Genomic DNA, 26,514 nt, shown 5'->3' with positions numbered 1-26,514 from the left:
TAGCCCTCCAAAGAATTAAAAGAAAATAGAGAGTGGGGTGGGGAGCACAGTGGAGCGATAAATGAGGTGGAATGAGGGTTAGGGGTAGGACAATTTTAGAAGAACGAAAAAATAATAGGAATGTTTTATTATAACAACGTTAAATGTGTATGGGTAGCTTTGGAGGTCCGAGGCCCACGGGGAACAGGAAGAAACGTCAGTTGGAGAAGGGGTTATGCCAGTGATCCTAATGGGCAAGAATAACATTTTATACTTAACTGAATCCCCAAGGACTACCACAAAGCAAGACTCGGTAAATATTAATTGAATGAAGTAAGCATGAAGAACTGTGAGCAGGAGTTGGAAAAAATAGTGGGAAAAGAGTGAGGAATGGCCAGGGTGTAATAGAATTGGAGTGAGGGTAAAGGCATGAGGATCTCCTGAAGGACCTGAGATGATGAAAGTGTGTAGCAGCAAGAGGACTTCATCAGATTAGTAGTAGTAGCTCAAGGAGAAACAAGCTCGCCAAAAGAGTAGGGAAGGTTAGCTGCAGTGCAAACAGTCACCCTAGGAACCCAGGACAGATTAGGAAACTGGAAATCGAATCTCTACAAGTCTGCCTCCAAAGAAAAAAAAGGACATTGGGTGACCTTTTTTTTACATTATGGGCATTTTAGTGAGGAAAGAGGTATTGGGAGCAGTATAGTACATTAGACTATTGGGTTGAGAACTGAAGCTACAGTCTGGGGATGAATCTTATCTAAGCTGTTTAAAGATCACTAAAGCATCTTTGAGGCAGTGACTTACCTGCCAGGAATGATGGGAGGATCTGAGACTGAATGATGAGGAGGTTCAGGGCTGGTGCTTCCAATATTAAACCAGTCAAGCACATTTGGTTGATAGGAAGAAAGTCAAAGTAGAAATAATGTACTATAGAAAAGAATGTCTTTCTGGCTATACCATGTGCATATGGAGTAATGCTCATGTACACAACTGTATATAATTTTTATATTGAAACTGTCCGTAAAGATTAAGTCTTTTCTCCATTATAGAGAGCAAAGAGGGTGTTTGCCTTAGAAGTCCAAAGAATTAGTTGTATAGATTCTTGATCTGAGAGATTTCAGTATGTTTTCTTCTTGTGAGGCATGATGAGTTCCCAAGGAGAAAAGTTGGAAGAGTAGAAAGGTGTATATAATGTAGGATTGGTTTCTTCAATCTTCTCTAAATCTTGGTGAAAAGGTTCTGGGAATGGAAGATAACCAGGGTCATTAAAGGAAAATTTTATAGAAAGGCATGATTAATTGCCTTGTTTACATTTTTATTTATCATCTTTCTGAAAACCAATAAATATTAAAGCCAATAAACATTACGAACCCAGCACTGTGCTTAAAAAATAGTGGCAGAATCTGAAGATGATAATCTCTGTCTTCATTGACTGTGTGATCTTGGCAGGAAAGAAAAGACACAGATAATTTAAGATGCTCTTTATTGAAATGCTGAGTTGTGTAATATAGACTAAATCGCTTGTGAGTTGATTGAAAGTTGTTGATATTTTATATTTAGTGATTGTTTTAAAATAAGAGAGGTAAAGCTAACTTAAAAACAGGATATTACAATAATCAAAACAACAGTACTTAGAAAAATTGCAACTATCCAGATTTTAAAAACCTATCTATTTGGATCATTATATGTGTATTTTTCAAATAATATCTCAATTAAAGAGAAGTTTACATTAGCATGACTTAGTTGGTATGTTCTTTAATTAGAATAACCTGAATCAAACCCTAAATACTATTTTGTTGTTATTGTTGTTTTCCTAACCATTAGACTGTGTAGGAGAAACCTGATAAATTAGTTATCAGGGTAATAACTAATTGATAAATTAGTTATCAGAGTGGCTTATGTGACCAAGTAGGTTATTCTCTAGGGTCTGGCATGGTAGTTACTTCTCATGTATTAGAATAGGCAGAATCAGCCTGTTTTCTAGACTAGAGACTAAAGTGTTTTGTTTGTTTTCATTCAAAAAGCAGATTATATGTTTTCTATATTTAGTCTAAATTTTGACTTAGTGTTCTTGGATTCCTCCACAGGTTTGAGTGACATTTCTCCATCTACAAGTCTGCCACCTTTGGTTGAAGGCCAGCTACGCTGCTTTCTAAAACTTACTGTTAATAAAGTTATATGGAAGATTGCAAAGCCTCCAACTTGTGTGCTTGTCCGAGTGAGATGGTGGGGAGAAACATCAGATGGAACCCTCTTTTGTCCGAGGGATGCATTGCAGACTGAACCAAAAGCTGTGAGAACGACTACACGTTATGCTATTCGCTGTGGTCCAAAGCAGTTTACCTCTTATCTAACAGGTATGTGTTTGTTTTATCATTTCACCTGCAAACCTAATGCAGAGCATCTGGTTATATTGTCAGCAGTAGATGTTATTTTGTACCTAGCATCTATGGACACTGTTAATTATTGAGGAGTCAAAGAGGTTTTATGATAGAGGTTTATTTATTTATTTTAATTTTTATTTTATTTAATATTTATTTTTTTGTCTAGATGTTGTACATGACTTCACAATGATAGAGGTTTTATTTATACATTTATTGAATGTATACTGTGTGCTAGGAGTTGATACATATTACTTATAATCCTTAGAATAACCCTGCAAGATAGGTATTTTCTCTGTTTTATAGACAATGAAACTTAGGTTGAAAGAGATGAAATAAAAATACTTTCTAAGGTCACATAGCTGATAAATGGCAGAACTAGGATTTGAACCCACTTCTGTCTAACACCAAAACTCATGCTCTTTTTACTGCACCATGCTTCTTTAGGTAATAACTGTAGTCTCAATGCTGGGACTTACATTATGCTTGAGGAAAAAAGATAATAGATGTAAAACATACTAATAGCACACGATAATACATGCTAAATGCCAAATGAGTGGTTTGGTGAATTAGTATTACAGGTGTTCAAGGAAGGAAAGGATTCCTCTGTAGGGAACCAGAAGCCAAAATGGCTTCATTTCTGTACAACGAAAGTATTCTAAAATGTACTGTGTTATTTCTTTATTCAGGTCAAGTTTCACATAAACACCTTTTTGGATGGTGGGGTTATTGATCAAATCAATCCAGTTCCAGTCAATAAAAAAAGAGCATTTATCATGTAAACATTGTTGAGTTACATATATTGGTGAAAGATTAACTTGTCCTTTAATAACTTACATGCTCTCAAGAAAAAATTTTTGAAACATCAAAATGTATAGAATAAATGTTATAATTCAGTCATTTAAAAATATATATATTGAACACAGCATATGCTGGACATTGTTTTAGGCAATGTGGGAATTACAGAAATAAAACAGTTAATCAGAGTGGTATCTAATTCTAACTAATTTCACAAAGAAGTTTAGTTATAAATAAGAGGTTGATAGCAATAAGTGCAATTAAAGGATATCCATAAGAACTCTTGGTACTAGAAACCTAAAACTTAAATCCTCAGGTATATTTTTGTATAATTTAACAAATGAGTGATTAGAAATTCAATAAGAAAAGATATCTATTAATATGATGATTAACAGGTCAGATATTTATTTAAGCATCCTGTGGTATGCATTGGACTAGGAATCTGAATATTTAGGTTGGTATTACCAACTATGGGAATTTAGGATAGTCTCTTCCCATTTCTGACCTCTGTTTCCTTATCTGTAAAATGGGATCATATAGCTGCCCTTTCACCTTCTAGGTATTTTCACAAAGAAGCAACCTGGTTGAATGGGTTGAAGTCTAGATAGTATAGAGTTTGAACTGTGGCTTCAGGACTGGATTGTTATATGATGCTGAGAGGTTCCTTAAGATCTTGGGACCTCCATTTCCTATAAGTTAAATGGGAAAAATAGCACTTACCTGTCAGGAATTATTGTGAAAATTAAATGGAAAAGAAAGTGTGTAAAGTGATTGGTCCAGTATCTATACATTCATTGTAGGTACAAGTCTTATAAAAATATTAAGACTCAGGTACTGTGTGCAGATATTTGAGATGTAGTCCCTTCCCAAATGGAACTTGAAGATTAGTTGAAGAAAACAAAACTGACATACATGAAACAGTAGTGAGCAATGCCAAACAGTATGTAATTAAATATCTGATTACTTGGTACATGTAGTAAGTATCATATGAATACTCCAAGACTGCAGTTCCCAATCCCAGGGCCAAGGACCAGACCAGTAGCTAGCAGTCTGTGGCAGCAGCCACACAGCAGGAGGTAGGCGGAAGGCAGCTTCATTTGCATTTACAGCTGCTCCCCATCACTTGCATCACCGCATAAGCTCTACCTCCTGTCAGATCAGCAGCAGCATTAGATTTTCATAGGAAGATGAACCCTACTATAAACTGCACATGAAAGGGATCTCGGTTGTATGCTCCTTATGAGAATCTAATGCCTGATGGTCTGAGGTGGAGCTGAAGCAGAGATGGAGAGTGGCTGCAAATACAGATTATCATTAGCAGAAAGGTTTGACTGCAAAATAAATATAATGCTCTTGAATCATCCCGAAACTGCCCCCCTGTCCTCCGTGGAAGAACTGTCTTCCATGAAACTGGTCCCTGGTGTCAAAAAGGTTGAGGACTGCTCCTCTAAGAAGTTAATAAAGGCTAATGTTATTGTAAATTATTAGGAAACCAGAATCCTACTTCTCCTCTGCACTCTTGCTGGACTTTGAGCAAGCCATTGCACCTTCCTAGGCTTTAGTTTTCCCATCAATAAATTGAAAGAGTTAAACACCAAATGTGTCAGCACTCAAATTTCATGATTCTGGTTAGGAAAGAAGCCATGGAAAAGGTAGGATTTGAATAGGAGACAGTTGAGGTGAACTTTGTAAGTGACAGCCCATCTGTGGATATGAGCATCACATGTTTTTTTAGAAAAAGAAGAAGACATCAAATATTAGTTCACGCATGTTCTCTAACTGAAAAGTTGGCAGAGCTGAGGCTATTTCTTAAGCTGTTTAGTGGATATTCATGTTATTTTTATTTTTTTATGTACTCTTTTGTATGCATATTTCACTTAAAGTAAAATGCAGAAAGTAAACTAAGTATGTTGTCACATACTAGCATGAAACATGAATAGTTCCAGGTTGGAAAGAGGGATAGTAAAACAGATTATATGAATTCCTCAGATTAAAATAACATACAGCCGGGCGTGGTGGCTCACGCCTGTAATCCTAGCTCTTGGGAGGCCAAGGCGGGCGGATTGCTCAAGGTCAGGAGTTCAAAACCAGCCTGAGCAAGAGCGAGACCCCGTCTCTACTATAAATAGAAAGAAATTAATTGGCCAACTGATATATATATATAAAAATTTAGCCGGGCATGGTGGCGCATGCCTGTAGTCCCAGCTACTCGGGAGGCTGAGGCAGAAGGATCGCTCGAGCCCAGGAGTTTGAGGTTGCTGTGAGCTAGGCTGACGCCACGGCACTCACTCTAGCCTGGGCAACAAAGCGAGACTCTGTCTCAAAAAAAAATAAATAAAATAAAATAAAATAACATACAGGGAAATAAGAGGGAATGTATGGCATTTTACAGGTTTTAAAATACTTTCAAGTTCATCATCTTATTTGATGTTTAATAAGAACCTGTAAAGTAGGTAAGGTGGTTGTGTTTTAGTAATTTCTTTGTATCTATTGCATCTTACTCTGAACAGAAGTTAAGGCAATTGCACAAACATGTTATATACAGATTTTTTTAATTAATGAGAAAATCTTTACATTTTAAATCTTTAAAACTTTGCATTTATGGAAAGTTAAAATACAGTAGGAGGAATAATATGAAGCCTCTGGAAAGTGTTAGAATGCATGCTGCGAGGCACACGTTTGCAGTGGGAATTATCCTCATTTTCTGGGTGATGAATTTGAGGTTCAAAGGGTTCAAAGTGGCTAGCCCATGGTCACCCTAACACCAGACCTAAATTTAGGGAGGCTCTTGACTCCAAGATCATTACTATTTCTGTTATGCTATTACGCCTCAGGAAATCTGTGATTATAGGATTCTGAGGTATGCCTCATACTCTCTTCTTACATCTTTCTTCCCTTACCCCTTATTCCTTAGCAGGAAATAGTGGCAATGAAAATGTTTGGAGCATGGGAGGATTAGAGTAGATATTTCACCTGAGTTATAGTACACTTGATTTTTGCCTCTCTGTAATCATATAGGATTCCGTTAGTAGAACTATGAAAAACAATGGGGGTGGGAATAGTGCTGGACAGTAGTGATTCTAATTCCACAGCAAGTGAAGTATAAAGGTCAGAAGTCTTTTAGGGGCCGGGCGCGGTGGCTCACGCCTGTAATCCTAGCATTCTGGGAGGCCTAGGCGGGCGGATTGCTCTAGGTCAGGAGTTCGTAAACCAGCCTGAGCAAGAGCGAGACCCCGTCTCTACTACTCTACTATAAAATAGAAAGAAATTAATTGGCCAACTAACATATATAGAAAAATTTAGTCGGGCATGGTGGCACATGCCTGTAGTCCTCAGCTACTGGAGAGCCTGAGGCAGCAGGATTGCTTAAGCCCAGGAGTTTGAGGTTGCTGTGAGCTAGGCTGACGCCATGGCACTCACTCTAGCCTGGGCAGCAAAGTGAGACTCTGTCTCAAAAAAAAAAGTCTTTTAGGAATTAAGCCTTTTGTCCTAGAAGCAATCAATAATGAAGTAGCGTGGTATAGTGGATTTTATAATTTGATAGAACTGAGTTTGAGCCCACATATGTCAATTTAAAGCTGGGTAACCTTAGGAATATTACATGACCTCGCTGAGCCTGTTTTATCCCCAAATAGAGACAGAAACACCTGTATCATAGAGTTGTTAAGAGAATTAATGACATGGAAGAGCCTGGCTATTAGTAAATAGCCAAACAGGGGTTGGTCTATTTCCTTTATTCTACATGTGTTCATCATTTTATAGTCTACAAAGCACTTTTATATTTGTTAGCTCATGTGATTTTCAGATAACCCCCATGAATGGGCAAGTCAGGAACTATGATATGTTTAAGTAATTTGCCCAAAGTCATATAACAACCATTCAGCACACTGTACTACATTATCTGCTTGCAGTACCTCCAATTCCTCACACAACAGTGATATAGATGCCTATTTTACAGACATTTGTCACTTACAGAGAAATAGCTTGTGACTACTAGAACCAGGGCACAATCACAGGTCTTCTAATTATATGTCCTAAATGCTTTTCACTATAGTATTGAACAAATGGTAAAAATCAACCATTTTCTCAACTTTGATAAGAAAATATTCTGAAAATGTGCTGTCCTGAAATGATCATAAATTCCATATGCATACATTATATTTCTCCTGCTATGAATTTCTCCTGTCCTGACCATGAAAGTATTAGGTCTAAGTGACTAGTTGAAGAATATAGTTAAGGACTTTATTTCCATTCCTTAGTTCCAAGTGCTCTCAGTAGCTCAGTGTTCCAGGTATAACCCAGGAGTAAGCAATTAGATACTCCCGGGAGGTATAGACTAACCCTTGCAGCTGTGCAAGAGCAGCCTTTTGTCCAATTCAAAACTAGGAATGGTGAGAATGAAAGAACTGACATTTGTTGCTTTTATGTTTCAAAACCAAAGCCTGAGTTCTTGGCAAACACATTTAACAATACTTTTAAAGGTATTTTTCTTATTCAATACTTGATATGCTAAATATTTTTATTCAGTGTCATTTTTCTTCCTTAGTGTGAGGTATTTGTTATTCCTCTCTAAACCTTTATTGTTCTTTTGATCTTAAGTGCACACTCCCTTACTCCTGGAATGGTATGGTAAGTGACTAGTTTATTTGAAATTAAAATACTTTTTTTAAGTAAAAACAATTTTTTAATGCATACCCCTCCACCCACTTCCAAAAAAATAAAAGTAAATGAGAAATATCTGACTTATATTGTAATTGTTTCTGATTAGATATGGCTGTGCTGGTGCTGGAGGTAATCACCAAACTTGATCATCTTCCACTTGGTAGAGTTCAGATCGGTGGATTAGCTCAGCTTTCTCCAACCCATCAAATCAATGGACTTTTTACTATTGTTTCACCAACATCTAAGAAACTTGGAGAACTCCAGGTAAAAATAATTTAATTCTTTGCTGCTTAGAATAAAACTTTTTGGGCAGAAATAGTTGAGTCTGTTTGTAGAATGGGTAGATACATGACTCTCATATATCACACTTAGTTCCTACCCCATACCTTTGTTCATGTTTTTACCCAGAGACCTACCTTTGTTTCCCACTTATCTAAATCCACTTAGTGCTTTGCTGAACATCTCCAGTTCCAAGAGTCTTTCACACCTCCTACTGTACTCATTCTTTCTACACTCGTATTAAATTCACAAAAGCATTAACTACATAATCATTCTTCGGTTATAATCCTACATAGTCTCCAAAATTGTTTATTAGTAGGCTGCCTTTAATTCCCTTTCCCTTTAGTTTCTAGATTCCCTAAGTGGCAAGCCTTTTGTATTCTACTGTTTTTGTTTTTCCCACAGCTCCTAATATAGTGCTGAGCAGTAATTGCTTGCATGACTGATCTAAGTGGTGTCTGATGTATTCATTGATTAAGCTTACTTTTTTGTTTTACTTTTAATTGACACATAATTGTGCATTTTTTAGAACAGTGTGATGTTTCAATACATGTATACATTGTGTAATGATCAAATCAAGGTAATTAGCATATATGTCATCTTAAACATTTATTATTTCTTTGTAGTGAGAACATTCAAAATCCTATCTTCTGGTGATATTGAAATATATAATTTATTATTGTTAACTATATTCACCCTACTGTGTAATAGAACACCAGAACTTATTTCTCCTATCTAACTGTAGCATAGTACTCATTGGCCAGCCTCTTTCCCTCCCACTCACTACCTTCCTCAACCTCTTTTAACCACCATTTTGCTCTCTACTTCTATAAGATTAACTTCCTTTAGATTCCACATATGAGTGGGATCATAAGGTATTTGTCCTTCTGTGCCTGGCTTATTTCACTTAACATAATGTCCTCCACATTCATCCACGTTGCTATTTGCAACAGCAAATAGCAGGATTTCGTTCTTTTTTATGGTGAATAGTATTCCATTGTGTGTATATACGTTTGTTTTTTTAATCTATTTCCATATCTTGGCTGCTGTGAATAGTGCTATGATAAACAGAGTACAGATATCTCATTGACATACTGATTTCATTTCCTTGGGATATATAGTCATGCATTGCTTAATGATGGGGATATGTGCTGAGAAATGAGTCATTAGGCAGTTTCATCCTTCTGCAAACATCAGAGAGTGTACTTACACAAACCGAGATGATATAGCCTTCTATATAGTTAGAGTATATGATGGTATATTATTGCTCCTAGGCTACAAACCTATATAGCATGTTACTGTACTAAATACTGTAGGCATTTGTAACACAGTAGTAAATATTTGTGCATCTAAACATAGAAAAGCTACAGTAAAAATGACAGTATAAAAGATAAAAAATGGTATACCTTATATAGGGCACTTACCATGAATGGAGCTTGCAGGACTGGAAGTGGCTCTGGGTGAGTCAATGAGTGAGTGATGAGTGAATGTGAAGGCCTAGGATATTACTCTGCACGACTGTAGATGTTATAAACACTGTACACTTAGACTACACTGAATTTATTTTAAAATATTTTTTAATAATAAATTACCCTTAGCTTACTGTAAGTTTACTTTAAAATTTTTAAAATTTTAACTCTTTTGTAATAACATTTAAGACACAAGCACATTGTACAGCTGTACAAAAATATTTTCTTTCTTTATATCCTTATTCTATAAGCTTTCTTTTATTTAAAAATTTTTTTCTTTTTTCCTTTTTAAACTTTTTTATTAAAAACTAAGACACAAACACACACATTAGCTTAGGGCTACACAGTCAGAATCATCAGTATTACTGTTTTCCACCTCACATGTTGTCTCACTGGAATGTCTTCAGGGGCAATAACATCATAGAACTGTCATCTCCTATGATAGCAGTACCTTCTTCTGGAATACCACCTAAAGGACCTGCCTAAGGCTATTTTGTGGTTAACTTTTTTTTAATAAATAGAAGGAGTACATTCTAATGATAAAAAGTATAGTTTAGTAAATACATAAGCCAATAAAGGCCAGGCATGGTAGCTCACACCTGTAATCCTAAGCACTCTGGGAGACCAAGGCAGGAGAATCACTTGCAGTCAGGAGGTTGAGACCAGCCTAAGCAAGAATGAGACCCCTGTCTCTACTAAAAATAGAAAAAAACGAGCTGGGTGTGGTGGTGCATGCCTGTAGTCCCAGCTACTTGGAAGGCTGAGGCAGGAGGATTGCGAGCCTGGGATTTTGAAATTCCTGTGAGCTAGGCTAACACCATGGCACTCTATCCTAGGCAACAGAGAGAGATTCTGTCTCAAATAAAAAAATAAAATTAAGCAGATAAGTAAGAAAATAGTCCAAAAAAGGTAAGGAAAGAACATCTAATATTACCAGACATAAGAACATATTACAAAATCATAAGCATATAATTGTGTCAGTGGAACAGAATAAAGTCCAGAAATAGATCCAACTAAGTAAAAGAACTTAATACTTTATTTATCTAATTTTTATATGATATATTAAATTTTAAAAAACAAGGAAAATTAAAAACAGTGGGAGTATAGGATTCTGGGTAGGATTTTTTCTTTTTTTTAATTAAATATAATTCACATTATATTGGTTGTACAACCATCACTACTATCTAGGACATTTCATTACCCCCAAAAGAAGCATTGTACCTATTAGCAACCACTGCCCATTTCCCCCTTCCCCATTCCCTGACAACCACTAATCTACTTTTTCTGTCTCTGTGTATTTGCTTATTCTATTTCTTCTTTCTTTTTCTTTTCTTTTCTTTTTTTTACTGTTAGGTACATATGTGTGAAATTTGCTTACTCTAGACATTTCTTGCAAATGGAGTAATATATTTAGGCCTCTGTGACTGGCTTTTTCATTTAACATGATGTTTCTAAGGTTCATCCATGTTGTAGCATGTATCAGAACTGCATTCCTTTTTATGGGTGGGTAATGCTCAGTTATATGGATATACCCCATTCTCCAGTTGATAGACATTTGGATTGTTTTGACCTTTTGACTATTATGAAGCTGCAGTGAGCATTCATGTACAAGTTCCTTTATGAACATATGTTTTCAGTTCTCTGGGCCATATGGCAATTCTGTGTTTTTCTTTTGGAGGAACTGCCAGACTGTTTTCCAAAGTGGCTACACCATTTTTTGTTCATATTTAAATGTTAATTGGTATAATAATATTTGTGTATTTTTTATTTAAAGTTGTTGGATTTGTTAGAGAATTTTTTGTAGTAGAGCAGTAGATAGTTGTGTGAAATTTTGAACAATTAAGAAATGCAGAAATAAGTAGTGATTACAATGAAGAAGTAGACGCAACAAAGATTTTTTTCCCAGAAAAATGACAGTAAAGAGAGGGAGAGATATTGTGATATAATGGAAAGTACACTAGACTTGGACTTAAAGAAATTAGTTACAAAAACAATTCTGTTTATTTATAGTTGCTGAGCTGCGATATCCTATTTTGTAAAATGATAATAAAACATTTTTGCAAGGATTATATGAGTTGAAAAATATGGAAACAACATGATGCTAGGCATGTAACAATGACATCAAATTTACTTGAATGTGAGACAAAACAATATTGATAGTGGGTAACAGAAATGGGAAATTTGTTCATATTGTTTTACAGCAGGGGTTGGCAGACTTTTCCCTGAAGAGACCTAGATCAGAATGAATTCTTATCATAAGCACTAATAGAGTTACTTTTGGAAAGAAGGAGTTATAAGTTGGAGGGAAAAGAGAAACATTTTCAGATGGAACAGGGCAAAATTGAGGGTATTCATGCTGATGACTCTTTTTATTCAATATTCATTATATGCTCACCTACCATATGTATGCATTATACATTTTATTTCATTTGAACTTTTTTGCTTTTATTAAATAGATATGCCAAAGATTATATGTGTAAAGTATAAAAATAATCATATATTAAACACCTATTAGCCCCTCAACTAGGTTATGAAATATTGATAGACTAAATGGAAGAAGTCAGTTTTACTGATTCATCCACATTACTTTGTGTATCAGTAGTTACCTTTTGCTGAGTTGTGTCCCATTACATGGATACTCCATAGTTTTTCAAATCTGTTTTCTAGTTGGTGAACATTTTGTTTTTTTCAACTTTTTGCCTTTTACAAATAAAGCAGCACTTTGTATGGATATGTGTTTTTGTTTCTCTTGTGAAAATATCCAAGCCTGAGTCATATGGTGAATGGTGGTTAAGGAACTACCACACTGTTTTCAGGTACTAATACAATTTTTACATTCCCATCAGCACAACAGTATATAAACATTCTAGTTACTCCACATCCTCACAGGCACTTGGTATGGTCTTTTTTTTGGAGACAGAGTCTTACTCTGTCACCCAGGCAAAAATGCAGGGCATCATCAGAGCTCACTGCAGCCTCCAATTCATGAGCTTGAGCAATCCTTCTGCCTCAGCCTCCAGAGTAGCTGGGACTACAAGTGCATGCTACCATGCCCAGCTAGTAGAGATAGGGTCTCACCCTTGCTCAGCCTGGTCTTGAACTCCTGACCACAAGCAATCCTCCTGCCTCAACCTCCCAGAATGCTGGGATTATTGGCATGAGCCACCATACCTGGCCGGTATGGTCAGTCTTTTTAATTAGTGTAATTCTAGTGAATATATACTGATATCTATTAATAACTGAGGATTTAGTTTACATTTCCTGATGATTAACATGTTAAGTATTTTTTGATGGGCTTTTGGCCATTCTTATATCTTCTTCAGGATTTCACAGACTGCAGGCCCCAAGCCAAATATGGCTCACTATCTATCTATATTTGTAGATAATTTTATTAGGACACAGCCTTACCTATTCGTTTATATATGATCTGTGGTGGCTTTCATGCAATAACAGCAGAGTTGAGTAATCATGACAGAGACCATATGGCATGCAAAGCCTAAAATATTAAGTCTCTAGTCCCTTCATAAGAAAAGTATACCAACTCCTATCTTCTTTTCTGAAATGTTTGTTCAAGTCTTTTGCCCATTTTAAGAATATTTTACTTTGAGTTTTGGGAACTTCTTTATTTTTGGGCTATATGTAGTTTCATTCACTCATTCATTCATTTATATTCCCAGCCTGTGGCTTTTTTTTTTATTTTCTTGATGGTGTCTTTTGAAGAGCAGAAGTTTTTCATTGTTGTTGGTGTTGTTTTGAAACAGAGTCTCACTCTGTTGCCCTGGCTAGAGTGCCGTGGCATCAGCCTAGCTCACAGCAACCTCAAACTCCTGGGCTCAAGCGATCCTTCTGCCTCAGACTCCCGAATAGCTGGGACTGCAGGCATGCGCCACCATGCCCGGCTAATTTTTTCTATATATTTTTAGTTGGCCAATTAATTTCTTTCTATTTTTAGTAGGGATAGGAGTCTTGCTCTCGCTCAGGCTCAGGCCGGTTTTGAACTCCTGACCTTGAGCGATCCTCCCGCCTCCGCCTGGCCTCCGAGAGTGCTAGGATTACAGGCATGAGCCACTGCACCCGGCCAGAGTTTTTCTTTTAATGAAATCATGTTTATCAATTTTACCTTTTATAGTTTATGTTTTTTGTGTTCTAGCTAAGAAATCTTTCCCTGATCCAAGATTACAAAGATTTTCTCCAGTGTTTTCCTCTAAGATTTTTATAGTTTTAGCTTTTACATTTAGGTATAATTTACATCTAGTTAATTTTTGTATTTACCTGTTGTATGAAATAAGGTCAGGATTTATTTTTTCCTGTGATTATATCCACGTGTACTGTCACCAGTTATTGAAAAGATTATCCTTTTCCCCCTTAAATTTTGTTGGAATATTTATACCAGATCAATTGATTATATATGTGTGAGTATATGGCCAGACTCTTCCATTTCACTGATCTTATTTCTGTCCTTAGGATAGTATCACTGTATTATTGCAGCTTTAATTGTAAATCTTTTTTTTTTTTTTTGAGACAGAGTCTCGCTTTGTTGTCCAGGCTAGAGTGAGTGCCGTGGCGTCAGCCTAGCTCACAGCAACCTCACACTCCTGGGCTCGAGCGATCCTTCTGCCTCAGCCTCCCGAGTAGCTGGGACTACAGGCATGCGCCACCATGCCTGGCTAATTTTTTTATATACATATCAGTTGGCCAATTAATTTCTTTCTATTTATAGTAGAGACGGGGTCTCGCTCTTGCTCAGGCTGGTTTTGAACTCCTGACCTTGAGCAGTCCGCCCGCCTCGGCCTCCCAGAGAGCTAGGATTACAGGCGTGAGCCACCGCGCTGGCAAATTGTAAATCTTAAAAAATCAAATCAGATAGTCTGAGCTCTCTAATTTTGTTCTTTTGAAAATTCTCTTGCTATTTTAATTCTTTGTATTTCCATATAAATGTTAGAATCACCTTCTTAATTTCCACAGCAAATATCTGCTGGGATTTTTGTTGATACCATAAACAGGCATCCTCAAACTACGGCCCACAGGCCACATGCGGGTGTTTTTGCTCATTTGTTTTTTTACTTCAAAATAAGATATGTACAGTGTGTGCATAGGAATTTGTTCATAGTTTTTTTAAAAATATGGTCCAGCCCTCCAGCAGTCTGAGGGACAGTGAACTGGTTTAAAAAGTTTGAGAACCCCTGTGTGTAGAACATACTAATAAAATTAGGAGAATTGAGTTCTTAGAAGTTTTAAGTCTTATAATATGTGAATATGGCATATTTCTCCATTTATTTAGATCATTAATTTCTAAAATCTTCTGTAGTTAGATTTCATGCGGACTTGCCTGTATTTTGTTTGATTTATCCTAAAGTATTTATGCTTTTTGTTGACTCCTAAGGATTTTCTATATAAACAATGATGTCAACTGTGAATAAAGCCAGTTTTACTTCTTTTCCAATCTATATGCCTTTTGTTTTTATTTTCTTGCCTTATTGCATGGACTGATATCTCCAGTATAATCTTGAATAAAGAACAGATATTGTTGCCTTGTTCCTTTTCTTAGGAGGTAAGCATTTGGTTTTTCACTATTAAACATGATGTTAGATACAGGTTTTTCATAGATAGCCTTTGTCAGTGAGAAAGGTACCTAGTTTTGGGAAAACTTTACCCAAGTTTTCTGAGAGATTTTATCATGAATGGGTATTATTAAACTTTTTTTTCTGTATGTATTAGAATTCATGTATGGGTATTGAATTTTATCAAATGTTTTTTCTCTATGTATTAGGATAGTTATTTGGGTTTGTTCTTTTGGTCTATTGAGATTTATTTTATTGGTTCATTTCTGAAAACTAAACCAGACTCTCATTCCTGGGATAGACCCCATGGAATAATGATGTATAAGCTGTTTTATATATTACTGAATGTGATTTAATATTTTATTTAAGGATTTTTACATTTTTGTTCAGGAGGGATATTAGTCTGCAGTATCCTTTTGTTGCATTGTCTTTGATTGAAACATCAGGTTAATGCTGGCATCATAAAATGATTTGAGAAGAGTTCCTTCTTCTGTTTATTGAAAGAGTTTGTCTGTAGAATCAATTAAATGTTTAGTAGAATTTATCAGTAAAGTTAACTGATCCTGGATATTTCTTTGTGGGGAAGGTTTTTAACTACAACTTCTTAAAAAAAGTTATATTTATATTTTTTAAGAGATGGAGTCTCACTCTGTTGCCCTGGCTGGAGTACAATAGTGCAATCATAACTCATCACAGCCTCAAACTCACATGCTTGAGTGATCCTCCTACCTCAACCTCCCAAGTAGCTGGGACTATAGGTGTGTGCCACCACACCTAGCTAATTTTTGTAAGTTTTTTAGAGACCAGGTCTCGCTATGTTGCCTAAGGTGGTCCCTAACTCCTGGGGTTCAAGCCATCCTCTTGCCTCAGCCTCTCAGTTGCTGGGATTATGGATGTGAGCCACCATACCCAGCTAACTACAACTTTAGTTTCTTTAGTAGATATGGGGCTATTTAAATAACGTTTCTTTTTGAATGACCTTTAGTATAATTATTTGTTTTTCAAATAATTTGTCTATTTTATCTAAGTGTTGAATTTATTGGCACAGTTATTAATAACATTTCTTTTCTCTTTTAAATATCTAAAGCATTTGTAATAATATCTCCTCTTTCATTTCTGATATCAGTAATTTTTAATCTTCTCTTATTTTTTTCTGAATCAGACTGGATAGAAGTTTAATAATTTTATTAATCTTATCAAAGAGCCAGCAGGTGATTTCATAAGACTCCAAAGTATCTTAGACTGCTTGATATTTTCAAACCAGTCACTGATTTGTTTTTTTCCCTAGTCTTTTTACTCTCTGTATACTTCATTTTTTAGTTTCTATTGCTATGTATTCAAATTAACTAATCTTATATAGTGTCTAATCTGCTTTTAGTCCCATCAGTCTTATTTTCATTTCAAATATTGTTTTTCTTATCTAAAGGTTACGTTTCATTTTTAATGTACATTTTACTTCTCTCTTTAGAATCATGTTTTCTTTTACATCTTGAACATTAGGAGCATCTATGAAAAAGCTGTTTTAAATTCCTATCTGCTAATTATATCATCTCTGTCATTTAGGATCTGTTTCTATTGATTAATCATTCTGTAGGTTATAGGGCATGTCTTCCTACTTCTAATAATTTTTATTGCATACTGGACATTGTAAATTTTACATATTGTGTGCTTGATTTTTTTTCCTTTAAAGAATGTTGGACTCAGGCAGTTCAATAACACTTCCAAGTACTAAATATATGAATTGCCAGATTGAAAAAGCCTACTGAGGAACTTGTTTGGATCCTGATTCATACATACCAATTATAAAAATATTAGAAACAGGGAAAGCAGAATGTTGACTCAATTTTTGATAGTATTAAATACTTATTAATATTTAAATGTAATATGGTATTGTTTATTTTTAAAAATGGGTCCTCATACTATTACTAATATATTTATAGAAGAAATGGTATGGTGACTGGAATTTGCTTCATGATAATCCAGTGACAAAATAAAGATTAGAGAAGGTGTAAATGAAACATGATTAGGCAGATGGGGATAATTGTTAAAGCTGTATAATAGGTACCTGCAGTCATTATGCTATTTTCTTTCTAATTTTATATATGTTCTAAATTTGATGCAATAAAAAGCTTAGAAGCATTTTTCTTAATATTAAATTTTTTTATGAAAAAGAAATCGTTTTATTAAACTAAACAAATGTTGGCACCTGCCTGTAGTCCCAGGTTCTCAGGAGACTGAAGCAGGAGGATCACTGGAGCCCAGGAATTCTAGTCCAGCTTGGGTAACATAGCAAGACCCCATATCTAAAAAGATTTTTTAAAATGTTTTTTTAACTAAGCAAGCAAAGCCACGCATGGTGGCTAGCACTCTGGGAGGCTAAGGTGGCTAAATTATGCCCATAATCCTAGCACTCTGGGAGGCTGAGGTGGCAGGATCGCTTAAGGTCAGGAGTTCAAGACCAGCCTGAACAAGAGTCTCTACTAAAAATAGAAAAAAATTATCTGGACAACTAAAAATATATAGAGAAAAAAATTAGCCAGGCATGGTGGCATATGCCTGTAGTCCTAGCTACTCGGGAGGCTGAGGCAGAAGGATTGCTTGAGTCCAGAAGTTTGGGTTTGCTGTGAGCTAACACCATGGCACTATAGCTTGGGCAACACAGCTAGACTCTGTCTGGAAAAATAAAAAACAAAAAAAATAAGGAAACAAGTTAGTTGCCATTTTGGGAAAAGGTTGTATAAGAAAGGAAAAATAATCAGTATGTTTAATTGTTTAGCTTTAAATGGAATACATGCTCATACTGTAATTTTGGTTATACCAATAATCAGTGTCTATGGTATTATTATTTTGGCATGTTGGGAGCATGGGGGAAGTAAACAGGATGTGGGATGGAGTTAAACTCTTACCTTCCACATTAGGAAGTCAAAAGATAATGCCTGAAAACTGGAAAGAGGAATCAAGATATAGACATAAACATAATCACATTATTTGGAGCTACAGAGAGGTAAATAACATAAGGCTCTGGTACAAGAATTAAAAATGATTGCCTCTGGAGAAAAAAATGAGGCGTATATGAGGGACTTGTTTTTTGTAACAAAACTGTAGAATGTTTGGCTCTAAATGTATATGTACTTTATTAATTTAAAAAGAACTTAAGAAAAGAAAACATGCAGTGAATGATGGAGCTTGAATTCCTGTTATACCACTGCATTGCTGCCCCCAGTATTGAGTTGACTAACCCTTCCTAACAAAAAGAGTTAAGTGAAGCGAGAAGGGAGCTGACAGACTGAAAGATGAAAAAAGAGAAGTGGTTTTTAGAGTATTGCTGTGAAGGGGAAGATTGAGTTTAGTAAGACTGGGGAATAAGGGGCCTCAAAGAAGAGAGAGATAGTTTATTACAAGATCATTACAATCAATTTTATTGAGAGGGGAAGTTTTCATGTATTCTATTATTGGTATAGATCAGATGTCAAAAATAATAAATGAATCAAGCAGGCTGGCAGTAAGAAAATTCAACTGCCCAAAATATATGCAGACTTTTAAAAAATATGAAATGTATGCCATTATATAAGCATGTAACATAATATATACATATATACACATATAGGTATATGTGTCCATGTGTATATATAGATATATAATTATTTAAAATTTAAAATTGGGAAATAAGAATAATTATAACTTTTTTGTTTTGAAAATCATTCATTTGATTTGGCTACAAACTTGATACTTTTACTTCTGTACCATGTTATCAGTACTAAGTATTTTATATATGATGAGCATTACAATATTCATTTTTAAACCATTTAATTAGCAAGATTTAATTTGTATTCAGTTTCATAACAGATAATAGCCATTCACAAACATGAGTGTATTTTCATACAAAGGTAGAATCTTGGCAAAATAGTTTTGATAGTTAGGGTACTACTCCTAAGACATTTGTAAAATTTAAGATTTCAAACATCATATTTAATCCTAAATGTACTTGATTAACCTTTAGATATTATACTTTCAGTATAATTGGAGAAAGGTAAATTGAACATGTTACTTTTCATAAAGCTTGGAATAAAAAATCTTTTGGGGATATCAGTCTTTAGCTCTACAGTTTAAGGAACATATTTCATGACATCACTTTCATTTCTGGAAATCCTATTTCAGCATGGAAGAAGAAAAGTAGGACAGATTGTTCTTTGCCAATAAAACTTTCCAAAGATACAATAATCAAGGTAAATTGAATTACTTACTATATGGTTCCTTGTGAATGCACTTGCAGATAAGTAATCAGATTATCTTCATAATCTTTAATATCAAATTAAAATGGCCCTATATTTAACCAATCTCTGCTGGTGATCTGGGGCTGGGATTTCTCCTTAGACAACATAAACCAAGAGACTTCTTTTAACTCAAGCTCAAAAACATTTCTTTAGCACCACACCCAGCACCACACCACCTAATAGCCATGTAGTAACTCTTAGAAAGTTATTTTTATCTGTGTTCTCAACTATGAAGAAAAATACCACAAATTATTTAACATTTCACGTAACTTGCCTTTCGAGTTTGCATCCATACCACTAACGTGCTGAACAACTATAATTTTAATTCAACTTACATATGCAAATAATGTTTATTATACACAAATTCTGCATTCAGTAGATATTCTTTTTTTTATTTCGGCATATTATGGGGGTACAGATTTTAAGGTTTCAATAAATGCCCATTCTCCCCCTTCCCCCACAAGTCTGAGTCTCCATCATGACCATCCCCCAGATGGTGCACATCTCACTCATTTTATATATATCCACCCTCCTCCCCCCTCCCACCTGCCCAATACCCTATTACTGTAGTACCTATGTGTCCACTTAGGTGCTACTCAGTTAATACCAGTTTGCTGGAGAATATATCTAGTGCTTGTTTTTCCATTCTTGGGAAACTTCACTTAATAGTATGGGTTCCAGCTCTAACCAGGAAAATATAAGATGTACTATATCACTGTTGTTTCTTAGAGCTGAATAGTACTTCATGGTATATATACCACATTTTATTAATCCATTCTTGCATTGATGGGCACTTGGGCTGTTTCTACAGCCTTGCAATTATGAATTGTGCTGCTATAAACATTCAAGTGCAGGTGTCTTTTTTGTAGAGTGTCATTGGATCTTTTGGGTAGATGCCCAGCAATGGGATTGCTGGATCAAATGGTAGATTCACTTGTATCGCTTTAAGGTATCTCCATATTGCTTTCCAACAGAGGTTGAACTAGTTTGCAGTCCCACCAGCAGTGTAGGAGTGTTCCTCTCTCCGCATCCACCCCAGCATTTATTGTTTGGAGACTTTTTGATAAGGCCATTCTCACTGTAGTTAAATGATATCTCATTGTGGTTTTGATTTGCATTTCCCTGATGATTAGAGATGTTGAGCATTTTTTCATGTTTGTTGGCCATTCTTCTGTCTTCTTTAGAAAGGTTTCTGTTCAAGTCCTTTGCCCACTTTTTAATAGGGTTATTTGATTTTTTTCTTGCTGATTTTCGTGAGTTCTAAGTATATTCTAGTTATCAGCCCCTTATCGGATGTGTAGGGTGCAAAAATTTTCTCCCATTCTGTAGGTTGTCTGTTTAATTTAGTGACTATTTGTTTGGCTGTGCAGAAACTTTTTAGTTTGATCATGTCCCATTTATTTATTTTTGTTGCTGCTATGATTGCCTTTGGGGACTTCTTCATAAACTCTTTGCCTAGGCCGATGTCTAGGAGAGTGTTTCCAGCATTTTCCTCTAGAATTCTAATAGTTTCATACCTTAGGTTTAAGTCTGTTATCCAGCGTGAGTTGGTTTTTGTGAGAGGTGAAAGGTGTGGGTCCTGTTTTAGCCTTCTACAGGTGGCTATCCAGTTTTCCCAGCACCATTTTTTGAAAAGGGATTCTTTTCCCCAGTGTATGTTTTTGTCTGCTTTGTCAAAGATTAGATGGCTATATGAGGATGGTTTTATATCAGGATTCTCACACCTGTTCCACTGGTCAATATTCCTATTTTTGTGCCAATACCATATTGATTTAGTTACTACAGCTTTGTAGTATAGTTTGATATCTGGCATATTAATGCCTCCCATTTTTTTTTTGTTGCCTAGAATTGCTTTTGATATTCAGGGTCTTCTTTGGTTCCATACAAGCGTAAAATTTTTTCTATATCTGTGAAGAATGCTGATGGGATTTTAATAGGTATTGCATTGAATCCGTAGATCAGTTTGGGTAGTATAGACATTTTAATGATGTTGAATCTGCCAATCCACGAGCATGGTATGGATTTCCATCTGTTTACATCCTCTGCTATTTCCTTCCTCAGTGTTTCATAGTTCTCCTTGTAGAGGTCTTTTACGTGCTTGGTTAAGTATATTCCTAGGTACTTTAATTTCTTTGTTGCTATTGTGAAGGGAATTGAGTCTTTGATTTGGTTCTCAATTAGATTGTTGTTGGCGTATATGAATGCCTCTGATTTCTGTGTATTGATTTTGTATCCTGAGACTTTACTAAATTCTTTGATCAGTTCCAGGAGTTTCTTGGTTGAATCTTTGAGGTTTTCTAGATATAATATCATATCATCAGCAAACAGTGAAAGTTTGATCTCTCTGCCCCTATTTGGATACCTTTGATTCCATTTTCTTGTCTGATTGCTGTAGCCAAGACTTCCAGCACTATGTTGAACAGAAGTGGAGATAGTGGGCAGCCTTGTCTGGTTCCAGTTCTAAATGGGAATGATTTCAATTTTTCCCCATTCAGTATGATGTTGGCTATGGGTCTGTCATATATGGCTTGTATCATTTTTAGGTATGTCCCTTCTATGCCTATTTTCTTAAGTGTCCTTATCATGAAAGGGTGTTGAATTTTGTCAGAAGCCTTTTCTGCATCTATTGAAAGAATCATGTGGTCTTTGTTTTTGCTTTGTTTATGTGGTGAATTGCATTTATAGATTTACGTATGTTGAACCATCCCTGCATCCCTGGAATGAAGCCCACTTGGTCATGATGTATTATTTTTTTGATAAGCGTCTGGATTCGGTTAGCTAAGATTTTGTTGAAAATTTTTGCATCTATATTCATTAGGGATATTGGTCTGTAGTTTTCTTTTTTTGTTGCATCCTTTCCTGGTTTTGGTATCAGAGTAATATTCGCTTCATAAAAGGTGTCGGGGAGGTTTCCATTCTTCTCGATGTTGTGGAATAGTTTCTGCAAGATAGGTACTAGTTCTTCTTTGTAAGTGTGGTAAAATTCGGGTGTGCAACCATCTGGACCGGGACTTTTCTTTTTTTTTTTTTTTTTTAATTTTTTTTTTTTCTGCAGAGAGTATTGCTATATGACGGGACTTTTCTTTTTAGGGAGATTTTTAATTGCTGTTTCTATTTCAGCTCTTGAGATTGGTCTGTTCAGGGAATCTATTTCTTCCTGGTTGAGCCTAGGGAGGCTGTGTGTTTCTAGAAATTTGTTCATTTCCTCCACACTTTCCAATTTGTGTGAATAAAGATTTTTGTAGTATTCATAAATTATATCTTGTATCTCTTTGGGATCAGTTGTGATATCTCCTTTTTTGTTCCTGATGGAGCTTATTAGAGATTTCTCTTTTCTGCTTTTCGTTAGCTTAGCCAATGGTGTGTCAATTTTGTTTATTTTTTCAAAGAACCAACTTTTTGTTTTATTAATCTCCTGAATAGCTTCTCTGTTTTCAATTTCATTTAGTTCTGATTTGATCTTGTTGATTTCATTTCTTCTGCTGGGTTTGGGGTTGGTCTGTTCTTCGTTTTCCAGCTCTTTGAGTCATTTCGTTAGATTGTCTATTTTGATCTTTTTGTCTTTTGGTTATAGGCATTTATGGAGATAAACTTTCCTCTCAGAACTGCTTTAGCTGTGTCCCAGAGGATTTGATAACTTGTCTCTCCATTGTCATTTTCTTCATAGAATTTTTTTATTTTCATCTTGATTTCTTCATTTATGAAGTAATCATTTAGTAGGAGGTTGTTTAATTTCCACGTTTTTGTGTAGAAATGTGAGTTTCTGTTACGGTTGATTTCTACTTTTATTCCACTGTGATCTGAGAAGGTACATGGTATGATTTCTATTTTTTTAAATTTCTTGAGATTTACTTTGTGTCCTAGGATATGGTCAATCTTAGAGAATGTCCCATGAGCTGATGAGAAGAACGTATATTCAGTGGATTTTGGGTAGAATGTTCTGTAAATGTCAGTCAGACCCAATTGTTCCAGAGTTTTGTTTAAGTCCATTATTTCTTTATTAATTTTCTGTTTGGAGGATCTGTCTTGTGCCGTCAGTGGGGTGTTGAAATCTCCGGTGATTATGGAGTTGCTATTAATCCATTTGCTTAGATCCAGTAAGGTTTGCTTTATGAAACTGCGTGTACCTAAGTTGGGTGCATATATATTTAAAATTATCATCTCTTCTTATTGAAGTGTGCCCTTCACCATTATATAATGACTCTCTTTGTCTTTCACTACTTTTGTTGGTTTAAAAACTAAATCGTCTGAAATTAGAACTGCCACGCCAGCCTTCTTTTGGCTTCCACTTGCCTGGAATACTGATCTCCAGCCTTTTACTTTTAGTCTATATGCATCCTTGCAGGTTAGATGTGTTTCCTGAAGACAGCATATACTTGGCCTGTATTTTCTTATCCATTCAGCCAGCCTATGTCTCTTGAGTGGAGAGTTTAAGCCATTCACATTTATTGAGAGAACTGATAGATAAGGTAGATTATTGTTCATTCTGTTGGGTTGGATGTTGTTGCTTTGATTTCTCTCTTTTTTTTTTTTTTTTTTTTTTTTGAGACAGAGTCTCACTTTGTTGTCCAGGCTAGAGTGAGTGCCGTGGCATCAGCCTAGCTCACAGCAACCTCAAACTCCTGGGCTCAAGCGATCCTCCTGCCTCAGCCTCCCGAGTAGCTGGGACTACAGGCATGCACCACCATGCCCGGCTAATTTTTTATATATATATCAGTTGGCCAATTAATTTCTTTCTATATATAGTAGAGACGGGGTCTCGTTCTTGCTCAGGCTGGTTTTGAACTCCTGACCTTGAGCAATCCACCCGCCTCGGCCTCCCAAGAGCTAGGATTACAGGCGTGAGCCACAGCGCCCGGCCTGATTTCTCTCTTGAACCATTGTATTATCTGGCCTTTAATCTTTGGGTTTTGGTTGTTTTCATATTCGTGAGTTTTTATCATGGTATTCCGTGCGTAACACTGTTTTGAGTACTTCTTGTAGGGCTGGTCTTCTCTTGGTGAATTCTCTGAGACTTTGCTTGTCTGAGAATGTCTTTATTTCTCCTTCATATATGAAGCTTAGTTTTGCAGGGAATAAGATTCTAGGCTGGGCATTTTTTTGTTTCAGAAGAGTGAGAATGGGGCCCCAGTCTCTCCTTGCTTGTAAAGTCTCATTAGAGAAGTCTGGTGTTATTCGAATTGGCTTTCCCTTGTATGTCACTTGCTTCTTTCGTCTTACAGCTCTTAGAAGGGCCTCTTTAGTTGATTATTTTGATCAGTCTGATGACTGCATGTCATGACGTTTTCCTGTTTGCATTGAATTTCTCGGGTCCTCTGAGCTTCTTGAACTTGTATATCGAGATTTTTAGCAAGGCCTGGGAAATTTTCCTCTATTATATCTTCAAATAGCTTGTCCAACCCTTGAGTGTTGTCTTCTTCCCCTTCTGGTAACCCTATGACCCTCACATTAGGTTTCTTCACATAATCCCACATCTCTTGTAGGCTTTGCTCTTTTCTCTTGTTTCTCTGCTCTATCTCTGTGACTATTTTTAGTTGGAGGGTGTTATCTTCAATCTCTGAGATTCTTTCTTCTGTTTGATCTACCCTGTTCTTGAGACTTTCCACTGTATTTTGTAGTTCCCTGAATTCATTCCTCATTTCCAGGAGTTCGGTTAAACTTTTCTTCATTGTGTCTGTCTATTTCTTTAGTGAACTTTTGTTCTAGGTCCTGGAGGCTTTTTGTGGTTTCTTTGTGTTGGTTATTGAGTTGTTGTTGCAGGTCGGTGAATGTTCTTGTGATCCACGTACGAAATTCCTCTTCTGTCATTTTGGTTGCCTGATTTGGGTTGATGTCCATTTCTAAGGGGCTGGTGCTCCTCTTTGGCGGTGTGTTTTCTGTTTGGTTCTTCATATTTCCTGAGTTCCTTCGCTGATTTCTTCCCATGTCAATCAGTTGTTGTTTCTTTCCTTTAGGTTTTTGTTTGGGTATTCACACGCCTTGTTTAGTTTCTGAGCCGGTAGGTGGTGTCTGTGGGTGAGATTCAACCACTCCCTGTATAATGAGTCAGTAGGTGCCATGAAAAGGCTGTGCATGATGTCCTCCCTGTCAGTAGATGGCACTTGCTTGGAGGAACAGGCTACACTGTTGTTTTTGTGCCCTGTTATCAGCTCTTGTTTCTGTAGAGAGGCACTCTAGTGTCTCAGGTGGTCAGTGGGGCCCTGGGACTTCCAGGTGTGTCCTTTTCTCCCCCTCAGTGAGGGCTGGTGTAGGAGTAAGTCTGGGCGGAGCTGGGTTGGTTAAGCCTGCCCTCAGGCACCACCAATGCCGTTAGCAGGGGTCAAAGTTCTGTTCTCTGCTTCCAGGAAAAGCTGTCAGGGAGGGGCTGGAATGGCCCCACTCAATCAGAAAATCTGTGTTTGGGGATGGGGCTGTCTGAGACCTGCAGTCTGGAGCGGGCCTCGCTTCTTTCCACCCTCCCCAACTCCGCAGCTACTCCTGGGCCTCTGCCAGCAGGCTAGACCACATGCCACCAGGCCTCCCTGGACTGTGATGCTGGCGGGGAGGATTCCTGCATGGGAATGCCACCTGGGCTGGGGACATGGCCTCCTTTTGGGAGGAGGGTTGCCCTCTAGGACGCTGATCTGCCCCTGAAGACACACACACCTCAGTAGGCTGTTCACGTATATCCCTTCTGTGCCCCGAGCAATGCGAGACCTCGGTGCACAGGATCTGGTCTGCAGGTCTGACCTCTGGGTCCCAGAGTTCGAACTATATCCCCACCAGGGAGAGGAGTGCCAGTCCCAATTCGCCCGCAGGGAACCCAAGCTGAGTCTATGTCTCTCAGCCTCAGGGCCTGCACCATTCTCCTGGGATCACCGTGCCAGCAGCACCTGGGAGGGCTGGCGGGTAGGGAGTTCACAGTCTGAGTTCCCCCTAGTCAGCTGTGGGTTCTCAAAAGGGAAGGTCCCGTTCCCTGGAGGTGCCTCCGGCTGGTGGCTATATTGTCTCTTAGACAGCCGCGAGTAGGGTCGGGGGAGGGGAGAAGGAGACAATATGGCGCCTGCCACTGGACTGGGGTCTGTGCACAGGGATGTGTCCTGGCAGATTTGGGAGCCTGGCGCCACGT

At 36.8% G+C, this 26,514-nt stretch overlaps 1 protein-coding gene across 3 annotated transcripts in view; it reads left to right on the top strand.

Moving 5' to 3' along the window:
- C2CD3 (C2 domain containing 3 centriole elongation regulator) overlaps window positions 1–26,514 on the top strand; it is a 143,848-nt gene that overhangs the window by 536 nt on the left and 116,798 nt on the right. For all 3 annotated transcript variants that reach the window (XM_076002307.1, XM_012744854.2, XM_076002308.1), the window contains exons 2-3: window positions 2,070–2,339; window positions 7,930–8,087. In XM_076002307.1, coding sequence (XP_075858422.1) covers window positions 2,070–2,339; window positions 7,930–8,087 — 428 coding nt within the window. The remainder of the gene's footprint in view (window positions 1–2,069; window positions 2,340–7,929; window positions 8,088–26,514) is intronic.

Source organism: Microcebus murinus, chromosome 4 (genome assembly GCF_040939455.1).
Source record: "Microcebus murinus isolate Inina chromosome 4, M.murinus_Inina_mat1.0, whole genome shotgun sequence".
In the NCBI taxonomy this organism is placed as follows: domain Eukaryota; kingdom Metazoa; phylum Chordata; class Mammalia; order Primates; family Cheirogaleidae; genus Microcebus; species Microcebus murinus.
Note: the sequence above shows the minus strand (reverse complement) of the source record. Positions and strands in the feature narration are given on the sequence as shown.